This window comes from Ictalurus punctatus, chromosome 13 (assembly GCF_001660625.3).
Source record: "Ictalurus punctatus breed USDA103 chromosome 13, Coco_2.0, whole genome shotgun sequence".
NCBI classification, from domain to species: Eukaryota; Metazoa; Chordata; class Actinopteri; order Siluriformes; family Ictaluridae; genus Ictalurus; species Ictalurus punctatus.
The window spans coordinates 24,845,001-24,864,548 of record NC_030428.2 but is presented as its reverse complement, the minus strand read 5'-3'; the positions used below and the strand labels follow the sequence as shown (position 1 = coordinate 24,864,548).

Sequence of the window (19,548 nt, the reverse complement as noted above, 5' to 3'; positions counted from 1 at the left end):
ATCGGCCAACCGGTTGGAGCAGCTTCAACGACTTTTATTCTTATTTCCTTTGCTTCTCTGACGCTGCATTGAGTTGGGATCCAAATCTAAACATGATTTGCAAGTAGGCCTACACTGTTCTTTTTGCCTCCTGAAGAGAACCTCTACATCTTGGACACATCCCAGTTTAAAGCTCATCCCCGTCTGACAGCTCACCTAGGGTGAGTCTAGGGTCTATGGGACCACTATGAGTTCTCAGTGGTCTACTTCTGATTCTGGAAGGCCCATCATTCGAAACTAGATGACCCACTTCCCCAAGTCTCACAGAGCAGTCTTTTCTCTCCTAAGCCATGAAAGTGGGCTGCTGTTCGTCCTTTCCCCAGTGCCATGCACAGCGATATGCCTTTAAATGGTTTGAAAATCCCGTGGCCATGGCAACATGGCTCTGCTGGACCTTATTGTAGCCGTTATAGTTGTCGCGCTTGCGATCAATTTTCCATCCCCGTCCTTGTTTTAACCCAATTTAAGATTCTTTCCCCCCATTAGAGATCAGAGATTAAATTAAACGCTGCCTAAAATGTTCTACTTTTCTCCCCCCCCCCAAAAAAAATGACTGGTGTTATTTGCTGAGTGCATCCTTAATCATTTACGGAGGCTTTATCTCCATGGATAAGCGTGTTAGTTCCACTTAGACTGCTTAGCTGACTCTTCGGAAGTGTGATGGTTGCCATGTAACAGGTGTGTACTTCCAAAACAAATGAGCCATCCTTATCCTAAGCTACAGTTGGGGTAAAGGGTAGACCTTTCGCCTGGGTTGTTTTCAGAGAACTGCCTTTACAATTGTTGCTTCGGATTCTTAATGCAGTTCTAGATGGCGTTAAAAGACGGGTCTCCTCTAATCACTTGGCACCGTGGAACAGGATCCTGCATGGTGGGTGATGTTCATAGAGTTTGGATACAAATGAATATTTAACCAGATGGGGCTGTTTAATAATTCATTTCCTGTAAGACTTTGGTGGCAAGAATCCTCTCGGTGGCAATCTATGTCAAACTTGACATGATGGCACATTACGCCGCTAGCGCCACGTGGGTCCCCACACTCTGTCTAATAATCTGCAAATGAATCCTTGCTGTATATGATGTGAATTTCTGTCTGCAAGAGAGATTTTGAACATGGCTGGTCAGCTTTTAAGTTATGGTATTCACCGGTACATTTCGGCTCGGTTTGTTTTTGAACGAGTCAAGGTTAAAGTCGGGGACGACGACTTTGACCTCTCTCCCTTTTATCAAATTGAAAAGAAGCCTGCATTTACAGTCGCTGGGGGAACAATACTGTCTGTACAGTATGTCCCTATTCTTCAGGAATAACATTGTTCTGCTCGAAACGTGTGCATGAATAAAATATCAGCTATATTCCTAACGTGTGCAACGATGTAGATTTGCTCGTGGCAGCACTGCCTCGGCAGGGGCAAATCTGAGAAGACGTAATTATAGCGTGGATCACGTCCGGGCAATATCACAGCCATAGCTCATGTATATTGCAGTCCCAGAACATTTTCCTGATTAAAATTGTTAGTCTTTTGCATGCCAGGGTCACAAAAAGGTCATCTGCTGGTAAATGAGTGCACCGTTGCACCTATATGCAACTGGCTTTCTGTCGAATAATGCCACCCGAGATCCCTTTTTGGACGTTTTGTATCCGCAAAAAAAATAAAAAAAAATTGGATACTACTGTTTGACATCTGCTTAAATGATTGGTCAAGCTTGAGAACCCTGAGGCTGAATTAATAATGGTTTGAAATAATAGTTTGTTTCTTTGACTTGTGGCTGATTGTGGTCTTTATTATCCTAACCCCGTTCGGTCAGCCTCAGGCTACCTCATATTTTACAATAAGTTCTCCCCACAGTTCTCCGGGCTCTTGGAGCACATGTTGGCTTCCAACCGAAGAACCTGTTTTGCTGTATGAGTTTGTGGTTTCGAAAATCGCTTTGTAGTCTGTCTCGTTTGCATCTCTTGAAATTTTCCACTCGATTCGTGTCATCGGCACTCGGCAAACCAGACAAAAGACACGCGCCCCTAATCCTTTTCTCTCGGACTCCGAGGTCGAAGGCGTGCGCCGTTTCTTTTCACGATCAAAGTTGTTTGCCTGCAAGGATTGCGCCTTTGCATAAGAGGTGTCTCTTTGCTCTCATCACTAGGGCTTTGTTTACCCAGACCACTCCCAGAGAGAGATTTGTCACGGAGGAAGTGTAGCACATCACTACCTTGTTTGATGTTTGTGAAGAACAGAGAATTCAGCGCTAAAGATGAAGGGCCAGAATTGCATAGATCTGAAGAGCCTTGAAAATATCGGTAGGATTCCTGAATGGTCCTGTTAAGATTTATCATCCGTGCCTTTGGAAGCTTTTAAACAGGTCATGTGATCAGACGCACATGAAGTTTAAGCTTGTATCTTCCAAGCAGCCCATCAGTACTTTCAGCTCATCACTAGAACCGAAGAAGAGCCTAAGATTAACGTTGGCGCATCTTCAAAATGATGCCGACTTGGCATATGATTACTAGTTGTCAGATAATCCTTGCAACAGGTTGTTGCCCATCATATTTTTATTCCATTGGCTGTTCCCACACGTTCCCTGGGGGAACTGCTAGATGTTCTGGTTTTGAAGGTAGGTAACACTCAATGTAAAATCAGGATTAAACCTGGATGAACCCTCAATGCAGATAAAGGATGATCCCTTAATGCAGAATGGTGTGTACCCATTTCCTTTGATGTGCTGAAACATTTTTGAATAGTATCAGGTGTTGTGTGTTTGTGTGTGTGTGTGTGTGTGTGTGTGTGTGTGTGTATATTGCTGTTTGATTAAGCTGGAGTTGGAGACAGGCTCTGACAGCAGTAGAGCAACACGCTTTTGCCTTTCATGTCCACCTGGATGAATCCATTCCACATCCCTGAGGCTGAAGATAGCGGGCTTTGGTGTACACATCCTTCTAGAGAGTATATGGTGGGTTTTTAATCCCCTATTGTTTTTTTTTGTTTGTTTGTTTGTTTGTTTGTTTGTTTAGTTTTTTTCCGTCCTTTTCTCGCGTTTCTCTGAATCTTCAATATTTTTTGAGGCAGTTATGAAAGAAATATTCAAATTTTACGTCGTCAGCCGTAGTTTGCTGTTACTTTTGTTCCTCTGATCAAGGGTACCTCTTGACCGTATTCTGTCTCTTGAGGCCAGGTAAACATGCACCCAGCAACCCCCTCGCCAAATTGGAAGCCAAGTTCTTTGTTCAGTTTCTTGGCACATTGTGCAAGGATCAGGCAGTGCCATAAAAAAAGCCCTGTGATCTGATCTACAAAGGGGGTGTGTTGCACACCAACAGCGGAGCTCAACGCGAGCAGATTTCTGTGATAACCCAGTTTTCTCATCGTTACCAGTGCAGGATTATTATACAGTGAGGATTTCATTTGACGGATTAATATAAAAACAACAACAGTGGACATGCCTGAAGATTGTGCCTGTATTCCAGAGATTTGCATAGATGAGGTCTGAGATGCTTGGCATCAAAGAACTTTAGATTAACCTGGGGGATTCAGTTACGTGGGTTTACCTTCTTCTGTCGTACTTTTTCTTTCTTTTTTTTTTTAAATATTGCAAGGTTATGGAAATGAAGGTATCTCCTTCTCTCTTCCATGACACTAGGCATGCTTTGGTAGGTTTTCACAGGGATTTGCACGTTGACTTAAATATATGAGTAGTTTATTCAGAGCAGACATTAGGAGGCTATGAATAGTGTGAATTCCAGCCTTTCCTCCCCAACGTGAGTCGGTTAAAGGTAGATGTTTACCGAGCCTCCTTTTGTGTATCACCCTTCCTCCAGCTCCTGATGGAGGTGACACTCAATGGCAATAGGAACCACACTATTTACTACCGAGATGCGTGGCTAATTAACAAAAGCAGCTCTGTTAGCACCATGCCTGCAAGCTAGCGCTGAATGTTAATTTTAACCCACTGGAGCTGTTTGTGGTCAGGGCCATTACCGGTGAAAAATGAAATGGCGTTTCACCATCAGCAAGAATGTCCTGAAGGCCTAGAGCTACCCGGGTCAAGCTAGGCCCAGGTCCTCAGAAGCAATTCCTTGTTGGATTATCTTGTTTGAAGAAAGCTGGGCATTTTTGCCGGACTCTTCTTAATCTCCAAAATTCTCAGCATTTTCCGAGCTTGGCATGGATAATTCGGACTGCTTTTTTATTTATTTATTTATTATTATTTTTTTTTTTAAGAAACTTAAGGTTCTAGGAAGCTTTCACATCCCCATAGGCATCCATCTTCTTGGCATTGCGCTTTCTTGATCAGAAATGCTCTTTAAGATTTTTTTTTTAAATTATTGCTTCGATACATATTGCGTAACTTTAAGATCAGGGTTTCCAGTACCTCTTCTCCATCCCGTAATGTTCTCCCCTAAATCATCGTGTCGATTTTCACCTATGTTTCTCTGATATGATACTAATGTATTACGCCTCTGTTCATGGAGACCATTTCAGACATTTAAGCATGTTCTTGTCCGGCCTGAAATGAGGTGAAACATCCTGGTACGTCTTTTAAAAGCATTCTTCTGCAAGACCTTGGTCTGTGCACTAAGAGCAACTCTCGCCTGAAAGTCTAGGCACAGCTCTAGCACTACACTTAAGGGCCAAGTTGTTTTGTGAGTCTTCCTGAAGCTAAATGGGTGGGGGGGAAGGGGGGGCATTGCTCAGCCTTTGGGCTTTTCCCTAAACAGTGTTCGCAAGCTGTTAGAAGTTTCATAAGTGAATTTTTTTTTTTTAGGTTAGTTATTTTAAACTTTGCCCGTCAAACTGATGACGTTATGTTTTCACAGCAGAGTTTTGGATTCGTTTAGGAGTGCTTGTCCAAACCATATTCTGTTATTTTTGAGTAACTAGTTTCTGTAATTGTTATTATTATTGTTGTTGTTGTTGTTATTATTATTTACATTTTCGTTAAGCATGTTGTAGATTAATCAGATTACGATGTACTTACCAGCTGTGTTTCCTCTCTCACACTCCGTTTGTGTGTTTGTGTTGGTTGAGGTTTTAGTCCCAGATTGTCTAGCCTGTGTGCAGGTGGTCATGAAGAATGGTATCAGTAAAGTCCCACTCATTCCTCCATCCAGACAGGCTTCCGCTTCTGACACCTTTTATTTTATTTAGTTTTATTTGATTTTTTTTTTTTAAAAACCTACATAAATCTACATGTTTTTTAAAATGATGAATGCAGTAGATGAAATGTAGTATTTCTCGAACATCCTTCCTGTCTTGACATGTCTTAACACGGAAACTTCATATCAAGTTACACACTTTAAAAATAAAAATAATAATAAATAAAAAAAATTGTTTGTGAGGCATCCACCATACAGTACCCTGTGTAAGTTGTTTAATGATCACGCGTTAGAATGACCTGCGATCTGCCTCGTAGCCAGAACTAGTCAGCTGCTGATCTAGAAAATGAATCAACCCCTCCAGACCAATCAGTATCAAGAACTGTGTGCAGTGCTGTGGTGTAAAACAGTTGAACCAGTCTATTTGGAGCTGCTTTTCTCTTTCAGGTCAGTGTAGAGCTGCTTATAAAGAATCAGTGTTCAGGGACTTAAACTTATCTTTCACAGTCACGATTACGGACCGAGCTGGAGACGGGTCATTTCAAGCGTCTCAGATTACGCCCTTAAAGCATTTCCCATTAGACGACGTGATTCTCTATAAACGTTGTTTTATTTCATTTAAACCGACGACGATAAAGCCTTTTCTCATGCGTCTCGCTGTATACTGCCCCACCCGCTTGTTTGATGGACGTCTGAGATCCTAGTCCTCTCAAAGGTTATGAAATTAAGATTAATAAAAGATTCTGAAAGTTCCGGGTTTTCGCTCGGCTCCCAGAAATAGTTCCGATGAAGCATTACGAGCTCTTAATACCATGAAACCATCAGCTGCGATCGTTTATTTGCTAATATTTATAGCAGTTTTGTTTCTCTGATTAATTCTGGAACGAAAGAAAGAAGTAACGCCTTGATACTGCAGTCATTTTCTCCGTGGTTACTGTGTACCGACCGTGACAGCCTCAGCCTAGAGGTCTCAGACTTTCTTCGCCATCCTGGAATGGTGCAGTTACCGGTTTAATGTGTGCGAGCGACAGGAGGATCATCTTTTTTGTAACTGGGTGTGACTCGGCTGAACGGCGCTGAGCCGTCATCGACTTGGCAGGTCAGGAAGTAACCTTTTAGAAAAGCAACCCAATAGTTTAACAGATTCACATGACGCGTCAGTGAAACGCCACAGTGTCCACGATGTTTCTTTGTGTATCTATAGCCGGACGGATACACAGTGTAAACTTGATATGGCTCAACACCGGGTCTTGACCTTGTCATATACCTGTCTGGAGCTATACATTTTCCAGGCTTGCTTGTCCCGCCCCCACCCTACTCCGCTGCTCCTGTGTTCTTCAGAAGTCACACTCCTCCCTCACTTATTGGGATTAAAAGATGATGGAGTCTGGGGCAGCCGTATCCTGTGTAGGAAGCGGAAGCATTTTGTTAGCAGCGTGTCCTTTTGTTGTGGAAATGCGGGTGGCAGTGATTGATGGCGGCCGTGCCTTTGTGCGCCGTAGAACAGCTGCTCTTACCAAGAACTTAGCAGAGCCGAGTAGAAGCGCACAGACGATTTGGATGATCAAAAACAGTAGTTTGGAAAATCATTACGGTAACGCATCCAGCCAAATTGTTTTCAGGGCTTGTTTTTATTGCATCCGAGGCTTATGGGTCTCACGTGCGTCGAGCCCTGACCTCCATTTTCCTCTTCGTTCTTCATCTCACCTGTTCACTGATTCCTCGCCACGGTAGGATGGCGTTATGAAAATTTCGCAGATCAAAGCTAATGGTTCTGGGTGCTACCACTGCTCATTTCGACTGCGTTTGAAGCCTTTTAGTGTATACACAACTGGCATATTTTATATTTATACACACACACACACACACACACACACACACACAACTCATTTAATCAGGTGAAACTTTTTGGAATCGGTCTTCTCAGGAATCGCATTACAACTGGAAGTATTCAGTTTCCTGCAAGTCTGAAAGCTGTGAACTTTTTTTTATTTATTATTATTTTTGGCTCCTTTGGCCGTGTGATTATTTAAGGTCTTTGACTCCGGGTGCGAGTTCACTCATTTGAAAGAATGTAATACGGAAGGTTTATTCGTTCTACCTTGCTTTATTTATATGTATATTTCTGTTTTTGTCGACGTATTGAAGTATTCCCCATGCTGCTTCTCATCCGTGCTTTCACGGCTGCTGTCCTTTCACTGGCGTTGGTCTTGCTCTATTTCTAGCCATCAGGTCATCCCCTCATCCCGGCCTGTCCGTATTCCGCGTACGTTCTGACAGGAACCATTTTGCTCCTTTTTTTTTTTTTTTAACGGGCAGATGGTTGACTGCTCACTCCGAGGACCCGGCAGAGGAGCTAACCGGCCGCGCTCGAGTGAGGGATGAGGAAAAATGAGCACGGGGGCTCTCCGAGGCCCAGCGCACGGAGCGAGGGAGAACGCCGAATGACAGGAAACTCTTAACACGTCTTCAAGCTCTTCGAAAATTGCCCCAGCTCCATCTGTTGCCGCTCGTGCCTGTATTACTTAAAACATGGATTATTCATCTTGCACTTTCACAGTTGTGCTTTTTTTTAAGTCCTCAAAGCGGACGAGAGTCCTCTGCGTCACGTGCCTGCCGGTTAACGTGAGGTCCCCACTCGAGCAGGCCTCACGTCTTTAACCGGGCCCATACCTCATCCATTAGCACGCAGCTAATAATAGGGTCGGCGACCACAAGGTCTGAATTTCAGAAGCCTGTTATATGGATTTGAAAAACCACAATTAGAGCGTGCTGTATAATTGCTGGCTTAATGCTGGACAGGATGAGGGAGGGGGAGGGGGGGGTGTCTCCCTCGTTTTATTCCACGCAGCCTTTTCTTTACTTCACGCATGCCACTACGCTCAACCAGCGGCAATTTTGCTGAAGATAATACACACACATCTGTAACGCTGCCGATGCTTTGAGCTTGCCTTGCACACTTTTTTTTTTTTTCTTTCTTTAAAAATAAATAAATAAATAAAAAATCCCCTGTCGACTCAATCAACAACTACCCAGCCTGCTTTGTGGCAGACACCAACAGGGATTTGTCTTTGAAGATGTCTTTTCCTGCTATCTCCCGTCTTTGTCCTGTCTGCGGCGTGTTTGTGTATGTTATCAGTCGTCTCCTGTGCCAAGTACGCAGGTGGCCTAAAGACAGGACTGGATTGAATTGGGAGTCTGATTATGGAATGCAAACGTATGACAGGGTCTTGGACCCGAAGCACACGTTGTGGTTGTTCAGAAAAAGTGATATGATTTGCAGAAAAAGCAGAAGCATCTGACCCGTGTCCCAGCATGTCGTCAAAACGGCAGATAAAGAATGAAGGGGACAAAAGCAAGGTTGCACACCGAGAGTAGTGTGTGTAATATTTTGGAGTACGTGTAGGGAAAACGACTGGGGTAACGTATTTATCGAAATCCCAATTGAGAACCGAGTAGAATAATAAAGTGGTTCCGTCAGCAGCCTCTCATACGTACACCGCACGCACTGACAAACCCGTCGAACATGCTGATCTGTAAATGGAGTGGGCGCTGATAAGAAAATCCAGACACCTTTTAAACGATCCATAAGGAAGATGTCTAAAGGTACGTTTTTGTATTTCACTTGAATTTTCATAACCACGACTGGACTTTCGACGTAAATTCGCTCGCTTGAACCTTTTACAAGATATTTATTTACTTTGACTTTTTTTTTTTTTCCATTTGCTGTTCTCAAAACAACCCAAGTTTTATTTGGTTTCCCGGCGCTATCTTTAAAAGACCACACGCCGACTTCTCTTGAACCTTGTCGTCTCGCATACAGCTGGAATATCCCAATATAATCTTAACTTCACCGGGTAAACACGCGTGCTTACTCATCACGTTCTCCTCGTGGATGCTGAAATGAGACAGCTTTGCCTATTGAGCAAACAAGCGTCCGCTCAATACGCAGCTTCCAACTTCCATTCCCACCACTTTTTACAAGCAGCTTGATTTCCGACCACATCCTTGTCGCCTACCCATAAGATTCATAATGGGAAGTGGGACCGCATATTTAGCTTATCCACTGAAACCCCGGGCATGAACTCGTCCAGTGTACACAGCCTTAATGGTTATCTGGAAGTGGTCCGGAATGTTCTCATTAAAAGCCAGCAGACTTATCAGAGTCGGTCACACATAACTGGAGCTTTCTCCCAGAAAAGAACTTGTCGTTTTAGCACAATGGATGTGTTTACCTCGAGAGTGAAAATAATGGTATCACCTAATTGGTGTCTGTGTTTTGTTTGAGAGAGACTTTATCACTGCGCTGATCAGTGGAATGGTGATTAATAGGGCTCTTGGGAAAGACCCTCGGTACACACTTTACACGTACATGGCTCTCTTGTGGCACTTGAAGAACTCTGTTATACGCTGAGAATGTTTTGAAAATTCCTGTTTTAAAGCCTGATTGAACAATTGTTGCTTATTAATCTTTATAACTAACGTTGTATTCAAAGGGCATCCGAGATTTGTTTGGGAAAAAATAATCACGTTGATTCTTTCATTGACATACCTGCTGATAGCGAGTCGTGCCAGTGGGGTTGTCTACCTAAAAAGAGTGCTACAATGGAGCTGAAGTCCTTTATTCTGACCTCTACACTTTGCTCAAACAGATCAGTTTTCAAAGCTTCAACTTTCATGCTAAAACCACCCTCAAACGGCGCTCGTCGTCTATCGGATCGCTACCTGGCCGAGCCGAGTCTCCGCGCTAACTCGGCACTTCATGTTTTCATGTGATGTCAAAGACAGCCTGGCAACCTGTGATGTCAGTGAGGCATCCATCTACTAAGTTTTCACTAGAATGATAAAAATACAGCACCGACCAACAAATTAGCGGCAGAATCGCTAAGCACAGATATTTCATTATAAACATATTTAATGTGTTTCAAGGTGGAGGTTTCCTTTAATGCCCAGGCTCCAAACTCCAGTAACTGGGGTCTCCTGCACATTTCATGCTCAAACACACCCACTTCAACTTAGGAAGGTGGTTAATAAGCTAATTACTTGAAACAGATGTGTTTATCTAAATAAAAATCTGCATTAGCAGGTTTGGGAATGTGTGCTATAAGCAATCTGTACAAAATGTGATGTTCCTTCAAGGATCAGTGATGTCATTCATTAATTCCATTTGCATCATCCGTACAGTGTTGGAGTTATGAGAGTTGTATTCGTTATACTACAGAGTGCCCGAGTACCTACAGTACCAGCAAACAATCTTGGTGGGAAAAGCAGATCACGGCTTAAACTGAGAGATGGCCCAAGTGATTTAAGCTGACATCCAGGTTAGGGATGACGAACAGCTTCCCTTCTCCCGTGCAAGTTTCCTAACCTCGTGAACCCCGCGGCAGCGCCGCTAAGCCTTCGGCTCCAACTCAGACTGCCGTCGTCTATCTTGTGTCGTCATCTTTATTAAAAAAAATAAAAATAAAAAAAGGCTAAAGTTGTCCTAACTGGAGCAAGTGCGGCAAAAACATCTGCAAATGTTGGAGCTGGAACCAGATCAAGAGGCACGGCTGAGAAAACGGGACATGTTTTGGAATGTGGAGCTTTTGTCTCGTTGAGGATATGAGGGTAGAGAGCAGGTCTAAACCAGAAGAACATGTCAGATCATTCAAATACAACTTTCAACTGTAATTTGTATCTTTTATGACGGCTATTTCTTAGCATGAAACCTACATTCTGTGATGCTAATCTAAGCTGAACTTCGGCGATGGCTACATACATCGATTAGCAATGTCTCAGTGATAACATGTTCCCGGACATCTGTAATTGGCTTATTAGCATGTTTGCTGTTTAACACATCACTCTAACCATTAATCAGGCTTGTCAGCATGCCAGCTGACCCTCTGCCAGGTTGTTTACAGCAGAGTGCTCCCAGGCTCAAGGCAGAGCTGTGAATAAATGATCAAAAGTTCAAAAGTGCTGGGAGTAAGAGAGACCGTCTAGCATTGTCTGACTCCTAGCCTGTGAAGATAGCGGACAGTACTGATAACGGCCCATTTGTTTTTGTTGTATGGAACATAAGGGGACAAGTTCACTAATGAACCACTGTTACAACTCAGCATTTTCACAAGGGCTGATCATTTACAATACCTTTCTCTTGCACAGAATACTTCACAGTATGAGCACCAGAAATCTGGAGCCACACATTCTCCACTGGCTCTCGGGCCATTCCTGTTTTTTTGTTACCTGGTCAGGATTGGTACAATCATGACCTCACGGTAGTCGGAGGGATGGAGGAGCTTGTAGCAGTGTGTTAGACGGTTGATTGATTTGAAATTTTTTTCCGCCGAGAAACTGGTTCAGTAAATATAGTGTGCAAATATCTAAGCTGACTGCCAGATTACTAAACACGAATACAAGGTTGTTATTCTATTAGAATATCAAGGTTGAATCTCGTCTTCTCACTGGTTTTTATAATAGGGCAGTGATTTTGCCTCTTGGTTTACACTAAATGGGAAATAGTATGTGGAAACCTGACGGGCACACACACATGTGGGCCTTCTTCAGACTTGTTGCCACAAAGTTGGAAGCACACAATTGTATAGAGATGTCTTTGTGTGCTGTACCAAGGGACCAAAACCTGTTCCAGCATGACCGTGCACCTGTACCCAAAGTGAGATCCATGAAGACAAGGTCGGAGTGGAAGGACTCACGTGTCCTGCACAGAACTCTGACCTCAACCCCACAGAACACCTTTTTGAATGAACTGGAACGATGACCCCTAACCCCAGGCCTCCTAACCCGACATCAGTGCCTGACCGCTCTAATGCACTTGTGGCTGAATGGCCAGATCTCCACAGCCACGCTTCAAAATCTAGTGGAACGCCTTCCCGGAAAAGTGGAGGTTATTAGAACGGCAAAGTGGGGCTGTTCAAAAAGCACATATAAATGGTGTGGCGAAAGCTTACACCAGGCCATAGTTTCATTGCGTTTGATTACTGCATTCATTCGTCAACATGTTGGTTGAGTGATGGAACGTCTGCTTCCATCTTATTCACAACAGGTGGATGGGATCTGTGCTTTCAGCTGACTACCACAGAGCAAGGTTTTGGTCTGTGAAGATCCAACATGCATGTTTTAAAATATTCTTACTTCCTGTTTTTCTTCCCCCACCGAGTTGTTTCTTGTGTGTGGTGGACTCCAGTCTGGTGACTCAGATCCGGAAGCGTCCTTCTCCAGTGCCTCGGTCCACAAGCTGCAACTCTGTCTTTCTTGTTTTACTCTCACGTCCAGATGAACTGAATCTTGTTGCCAGATTACTGTTTGCTGTGAACCTTGGAAACACATCAGGAAATTGTTCTGTTTGTTACCCTTGAAACTCCAGAAACTGGTCCATGCACCTGGATTTTGATTGGCTGCAGATCTCGATTGTTGATTCTTTTTTTTTTTTTTTTACAGATTTAAACTCTTGGATCATTTCATGTTGGGCTTGTGTGGATGGAGAAGTGTCTCTACAGTTGGTGTTTAGATCTTCCATTTCCAGATCCTGTTGATATCTTTGCTATGTACAGGTGGTCAAACGTACACAGTTGTTGTGATCGTTATTTATACTCACTAACATATACTTCCTTGGAATGTGTGTGGTTTACCAAGAAGGGAACTGGCAGTCAGACTTCCACGTCCACTATTCGGCTTGCTCCTGTGTGATTTGTGATCGATAGATTCTCTTATGATACCACAAACGAATTTATTAAGCAACAAGTTCTCTCTCTCTGTGATCTTGTTGACGTGAAAAACCCGGGTGAATGTATATGTATATGGTTACGTCGTGTGCGGACTACGTGGCCATCCTGCAGCTTGTGCTTTGATATTCTTCATTTTGCGTGTATGTGCTTGCAATTGAAAGCAGACTATATCTACACTGGGTTCACACTCGTCACACTGATCAATCGGCTTTTCATCGAGCTGACAGTTATGCTGCGTATGTGCACACATTTGTTTCCCTTCAAGCTTGCAGAAAATCAAATACGAGGAGACATGAACTTCATCACTTTCTGTCTCAGGCTTAGTAAAGATCATATCCTTATACACTTTTAAAAAAATGACCAGTCTTCAGCTCAAGGCCTTGCTGTTGGGAGTACTGTGTAGATGGAATAGCTTGAAGGGGAGTGACAGTAAGTCTGAGTGAGTGATGATCTGAACCAGATGATCCATACACTTGAATGATTGGAGGCATGTATGGGAATGGACAAAGTGAGAGGACACGCTGCCAGGATACTTAGAGTTTCTGTCAAGCCCTGAACACAGCAGAATTCTTGAGCTGTAATCCAGCTGTTTTTCTTACGTCTTCAAGCTCTGATGGAGCCATTTTCATTCAAAAGTTTCATAAATTTGCTTTTCTGTGCGGTTTTTGGTCACACTCTGCCTATTCTTCATTTGCTGCCAACCACTAGTCATGTTGGCATCCAAACATGAAACCGTCAACATTTAAACAATAAATCAGTTACCAAGATGTTGCTCAATAACCTTATTAGCTATTCAAGGTAAGTAAGGGCGTTTTCCCACTTGGTCCGAATGTTTGAGTCCACACCCGGGACTGATTCTGGGCTTATTTGAGAGGAAGGACTCGTAATTGCAGGATTGCTTTCAAGTAGAAGAATTATTTCCAAATCATGGATCGATTGTGCAATTCAGTACATCACTTGAATCGTTTGGAAAACGTTTTGGCACTAGGTTTAAATGTTTGCTGTTTATTATTTTCCGTTGGTACCCAACACTCAGGCAATGACGAACAGTCCTTTCGGAATGCATGGCATGTCATCATGTGGGAATATCATAAAACACAGAGCTGTTCTCCTTTAATAATGTTTTTAGCCATGCAGGGCAACATGAGACGTGCTTTTTTTCACGATGCTCTCAGTGCATGCACTTGCACCACGGAGGTGAGCAAATTACACTGCCCCAGTCCAATGAAAGTCTGGTTGTATATGTCAATAAGGCATTCCGTCTCCTCCGCTGAACATACCTCTCTCCCTGCCATCATGAATCCATGAAACAGGAAGTAATGAGACAGTCAATCGTGTTGCTTGCTGTGCAGCGCCAAGAGCAGATAGCTTGCAAACATGATGGAGTCCGCACCCCGGTAGGGAGGAATTGAGCCCCAGACCACTGTTGTCAAGAGGACCAGGGATCAGTATTGGTAGTCTGGACTGCTTCCAGGCTTGAAAACAGCTTTCACACTCCACCAAACATACCACACACTGCGCACGTCCAGAAAAATGCAAGGGTGAAAGCTGCATGCATTCCCAAGACAATTTGAAGTTACCAGTCAAGTTATGTTAGTCAGATGGTCTGAACTTCTTCCCATACCTAATTTAACACTAATGCCTTTTGAGTTTGCTAAGCCACCCAATGCAGATTTATTGCTTTTTCTCAAGTATTTCGCATGCTGGTTAATACACATGCTTACATACTATTAGGGCTAGGAGCTTTTTCCAAAACCACCACGGACACATCAGCATTCAGGCTTCGAGCCTTTTCCTCCAAGTAAAGGCATTATTAGAGTTTGGCCAGCCCTCCTGAGGATCAACCCCAAGCCAGAACCCTCACCCCATTTCTTTTACCGACCTCTTGATGCGCTTTCTGACCCAGGAAATAGAATTAACACCTTGGCCCTCAAACTGAGCTCCCTCAGCGTGGGCCACAGCTGCTGCGGTCCTACCCCATGCCTCTAATGGCTAAAAGAATAAAACTGAGACTTTGCAGAGCATACACTGTACTTTTACACAGCAGATGTTGGGCTTTAGCTTCCCCAAGTCATCTCCGGTGACATTGGTCCGGGTTGGATGGTGCTGCCAAAGCCTGTTGAGGGGGGAAATGAAAAACCATCAATCTGCATTGTCACCTCTTGGACTTGTTTGTCACTGTTAAAATTCTTTTTTTTTTTTTTCTTTTCGTCTTCGAGAAGGTTTGCTGGCTTGCTGATGCGATTTCTGAAGCCATCTGTGTGTGATGTCGGACAAACGAATCATGTCGTTCTTGTCCACGTTGAAACACGCTGGATATGTTGAAATATTCGGGGGTGTGTTTAGCAATTTTGGTGCTAATTTGTTGGTTGGTGCTGTGTTGTGAAGTGAAAAGTTGTGTAGTTAATATTTTTGAGCAGAGTGTACAGGGAGGAAGTGAGGGAGCTGGACAGTCTAAAGGGCTAAAGCACTGCTGCATCACTCTCTTTAGGTGGAGATGGATCAAGGGCTTAATCTGATTGCACCACTCTCAGAAGGTGGTCAAATAGCATTGTGGTTAATATAGATGGTGAAAAAGGTTCAATTGAAAAAAACGGACCTTAATTACAAAATAAACATTAGATGGCTTTGAACAATACGTGTTAATGATGTATTTCTTTAAAAAAACGCAACTTGTTCATGGATTTTTCATTGAAGGCTTCAGTTAATCACAGAAGAATATATATAGCCATGTAAGCAAACACTTGTCATAGATCATATATATCAAATTTTCTGTGGCAAAGTGATATGCCTCATTTCTCCAAAGCTTATAAGAAAATACACACGCATTCAGTGTAAAATGTTCCTGACCATGGAGCCTTTCCCAGCGTCTGACAATAAATTAGAGCGGGAGAAAGAAAGCGGGTTATCTGTTTATTAGCTCTTTTTATGCGAGCTATATTTCAAGTGTAATGCATCATGGGATTCACTGGTTGAAATAGTCGGATATCTGTTTTCTTCATTAGGTGTGGACTTGCACACTGAGATTAACCGGTTCCTGGCTTCAGGCACCCCATGTGTTTGCATTTTCGCCACACATTGCGGTTTCCCAGGGGTGGCTTTTAAGCAGACTCCCCAAGAGCAGGCCATAAAACAAAAGGAATAAGTAGTTTTTCGTCATAATCGTCCCCTTATGCACCAAAGAGAGCCCCGTGCGCACACGTAACTGTCTGATCATGCATCGCTCGCAGTGCTATGCCTCTGTAGCAGTTCCCCCACAATAAGTGCAGTGTCGATGCGTCCAGAGACCGTCTGATCGATCCAGGTTTTTCCATTGATTCGGTTTCTGCCAGTTCAATAAGCTTCTCATAGACTGGTGTGAGACAGAATGGTGTTTGGAACAGATGTTTGGTCTTGGCAATGAAGCAGAAGTATTTTGTTTCTGAAGCCTCCTTGTTTGTTCTTTGGCAGAGGACAAAAGGGCTCCTGGCAAGGAAATGACAACACTTGTGCTTACATGGTTTCTGAGACATTCAAGTCTAAATGAACATCATTTAAAGCATTTCTTAGCATTTCCAGCCCTGAGCCTAGAGTTTCCAAGCTGCTGTGTTTTTAAAATCTGTTTTATTTGAGTGTGTGTGAGGGCATTAAGAGCTGCTCAGTGTGTGACCACTAGTTTATTGGATAAAAACCCTCACGTTTTGCATTACTGTGTGGTGTCTTGTCTTAATCATTGTGTCCTGACTCATTTTTCTCATTGTTTTCCCACAGTACTTCGAAGTGCCCTTTGATTCCAACATGAACCGTACAAAAAACAGACCACTGGTTCGAGGACAAATAAGGTGAGTGTCACTAAAACTTGAAGCCCTGGAGGGTTTTACATTGTTTTTTTTTTTTATTATTATTATTATCTGCCTTATTTAACTTCATTTGCGTCTTAGCATAAAGCATCTTCTGTTACTTGTATCTTCGGACTGATCGACTTTATCCTATCATGCAACGTTTATATCCTGGTGGGCGTGGCTTCTCCCAGAACGACCCCGTCCCCACTCTCGGGGCTCACTGAATAGTTTCATGAAGAGGAAAGTAATGTTATTGAGATCGTATATGGCCTTCAGGCTGAGTAGATCTCAACCACATCGAGGACTTGTGGGAGATTTTGGAGCGACGTGTTTCTGGCGGTCTCTCTCGCAACATTATCAAAGGGAATTACTTAATTAATTGATTTGTTTTGGAAGAATGGTGCTCATCATTTCAGTACAGTTCTAGAGTCTTGTAGAATCAATGCCAAGATGCATTGTAGCTGTTCACTGTTTACTAAAACACTTTGTTTTTGTTTTCTTCTTCTTTAATTCGCCACCTGTCTATACATATACCTTTCGTAGAGGGAGGAAAGTAACATCTCTTCATGCTTTCGATAAGTACCATAATTACACTTTTCTTGCTCCTTCGTTTGCTTCTGTTAACCTTCACAGGCTAACAATGTCATTTTCGCTATCAAAGCTCTCATTATAATAAGTAGGTTGTGAATAAACTATGAGTCTGAACACATCGCTAAGGTCAGCTCGCTGCCGTCAGCTTCTCTTTTTACACTCGAAAGACCTCAGGCGGCGTAACGTCTGGATAAGGTTTAGCCTGTCAGTATTCGCAGCCGTATGCCAACGTTTATCTGCCGATGGCCGCTCACACACCTGTCCTGTGTGGAAGCTGATCCAGGTGCACGCGCCGTCACTGACCTGCTGCTGTCTCCACTTGCATTCGGGTCTGATACGGTGACGTCGTGCCATAATGGGTAAATGTGAAATGGGTACTGCTTTAATGATTACGATCTAGCAGTTTTGATATTTAATTTGGCGTGTGGCTTCAGCAGACGCTTTTGTTCAGAGCAACTCGAGTGAGAGTGCAGTCGAGGGTGTCGTCATGTGACGTGTTTAGTCATTTTGGCGCCAATTTGTTGGTTGGAGTCGTCATTCCTGGGAGAAATTAGCAGCTGTGTGCAATGCTAATGTCATAAGCTGATATTGTTATTGCTAGCACAGTTACAGTGGTGTTTATTAGGAGAAAAACGTCAGGTTTTGCTGTTGGCTCTGAAAACCAGATGTGCGAGGCAAACGTCTTGTCTTGCTCACCATTTTCCAGTGATGGTCAATGTCATATTAACGAGAAGTCCAGCGTAAAAGTAGTGGAACTTGGTGCAAACGTTATGACTCAAAGTCCCAGAATGCAATGCAAGTATATATGGTATAGTACGGCTCAGTATTAGTCTGACAGTTCAAACTTTGGAATATGATCTGTTTGAGCAGATGAAGAGGTGAAAGATCTGGACAGACTAAAGGACCAGACAGACTAAAGTGCTGCCGCATCACTCTTTTTTAAGGCAGAGATAAAGCGACGGCTAAATCCCACTGATGCCAGTATCAGCAGACCGTCGACCAACATTGTGGCTAATGCAGGAAATCATAACCAAAATGGAAATAGAACAACATGTTGATGAAAGAAGTTTAAACTCGACTCGGACTCGGTCGGCTCAGAAGTCCGAATTTTAACTCTTCCACCGCTAGTTCACTGGTTAATAGTCGTTATTGCTTCTTGTGTAAAGCCACGTAAACACACGCTTGAGGTTAACAGCCTTTGTTTGTTGCTAATCACGTTTGTTAGTAGATTCTGATCTCGAAAGGCCCCTGACCCATGCTTGAGTCACTTTCCACAACAAAGAGCTAATCAGTCAACATGAGAAGGTAAAGACTGGCAGTCAAGTGAATCCAAACAGTCCAAACCAAACATCTAGTTAATCCCTCTGCTGTGTGTGTGTGTGTGTGTATGGTTCATGAATCCACATGCACAAATGTTTCACACTGTAATTCTGGAATGCTCGATATGACTCACTTGAGCTTTTTTTGATTTCGGTGTCAATTGGCTGTTTTGAAACTTTACTTGCCGCCTTGTCTCTCACAGTAAAGACAGCAGGCTCGAGAGCTGTAGCTGTAGTTTGCATACAGAGCAGCTGTGTGAGCTTCATCTCCAGCTTCACCGATTTCGCTCCGACCTCGTTTAGACACAGCGTTTCTCAGAGCACCGATAAAGAGGCGAGCTGATAGCTGATCACTGGCGTCTGTTAAGCCCTGGGTTTAAAAGTTAAGCTCGAACATCTCCCTTGAGATATGTCCGTGAAGTCAAATGTACGCCCGATATCGAAGCATTCCGTTAAAAATGCATCTTTAAAGGTTCTATGTGGGACATACGCTAGGTAGGGTTCCTTTCAGACAGGAGAGGTCAAATGGTTGTGCTCCTGAGATTTTATTATTTGCACAATTTGAAAGCTTCCCTCAAGGATTTTTGGATTCTTAACCGTTTTAGCTTCATACAGAAGCTCTACTTGGAGCCTTTTTGTATCCGTTCTGTTTGGTTCTACAGTTGGCCACAGATGAGTCAGTAGACAGAAGACGATATGGTCGATGTTATTTGAGTAGTTACAGGTTCCTAGCTACTGCTTGGAACCCATTCTGATGTCTGATGGGCTAGGTTTCAAAGAACCTTTAGGGTTCCCCTAGACCCTTACGGGAACTAGAATGAACCCTTTTTATCCCTAAGAGCGTGGAATAAACAGTTCCATTTAGCATCTCGGGACTTTTTTTGTCCTGAAGGAAGAACATGAAGAGGAACATACTGTGATAAGGAAACCTCATGTAGAGCTCTGCATACAAAAAAGGTTTGAAG

The 19,548-nt window shown here is 43.2% G+C and overlaps 1 protein-coding gene across 2 annotated transcripts in view; it reads left to right on the top strand.

Moving 5' to 3' along the window:
* Positions 1-19,548, top strand: part of LOC108274223 (protoheme IX farnesyltransferase, mitochondrial) — a 51,182-nt gene that overhangs the window by 20,032 nt on the left and 11,602 nt on the right. For both annotated transcript variants that reach the window (XM_017484236.3, XM_047159250.2), the window contains exon 5: positions 16,603-16,673. In XM_017484236.3, the coding sequence (XP_017339725.1) occupies positions 16,603-16,673 (71 nt within the window). The remainder of the gene's footprint in view (positions 1-16,602; positions 16,674-19,548) is intronic.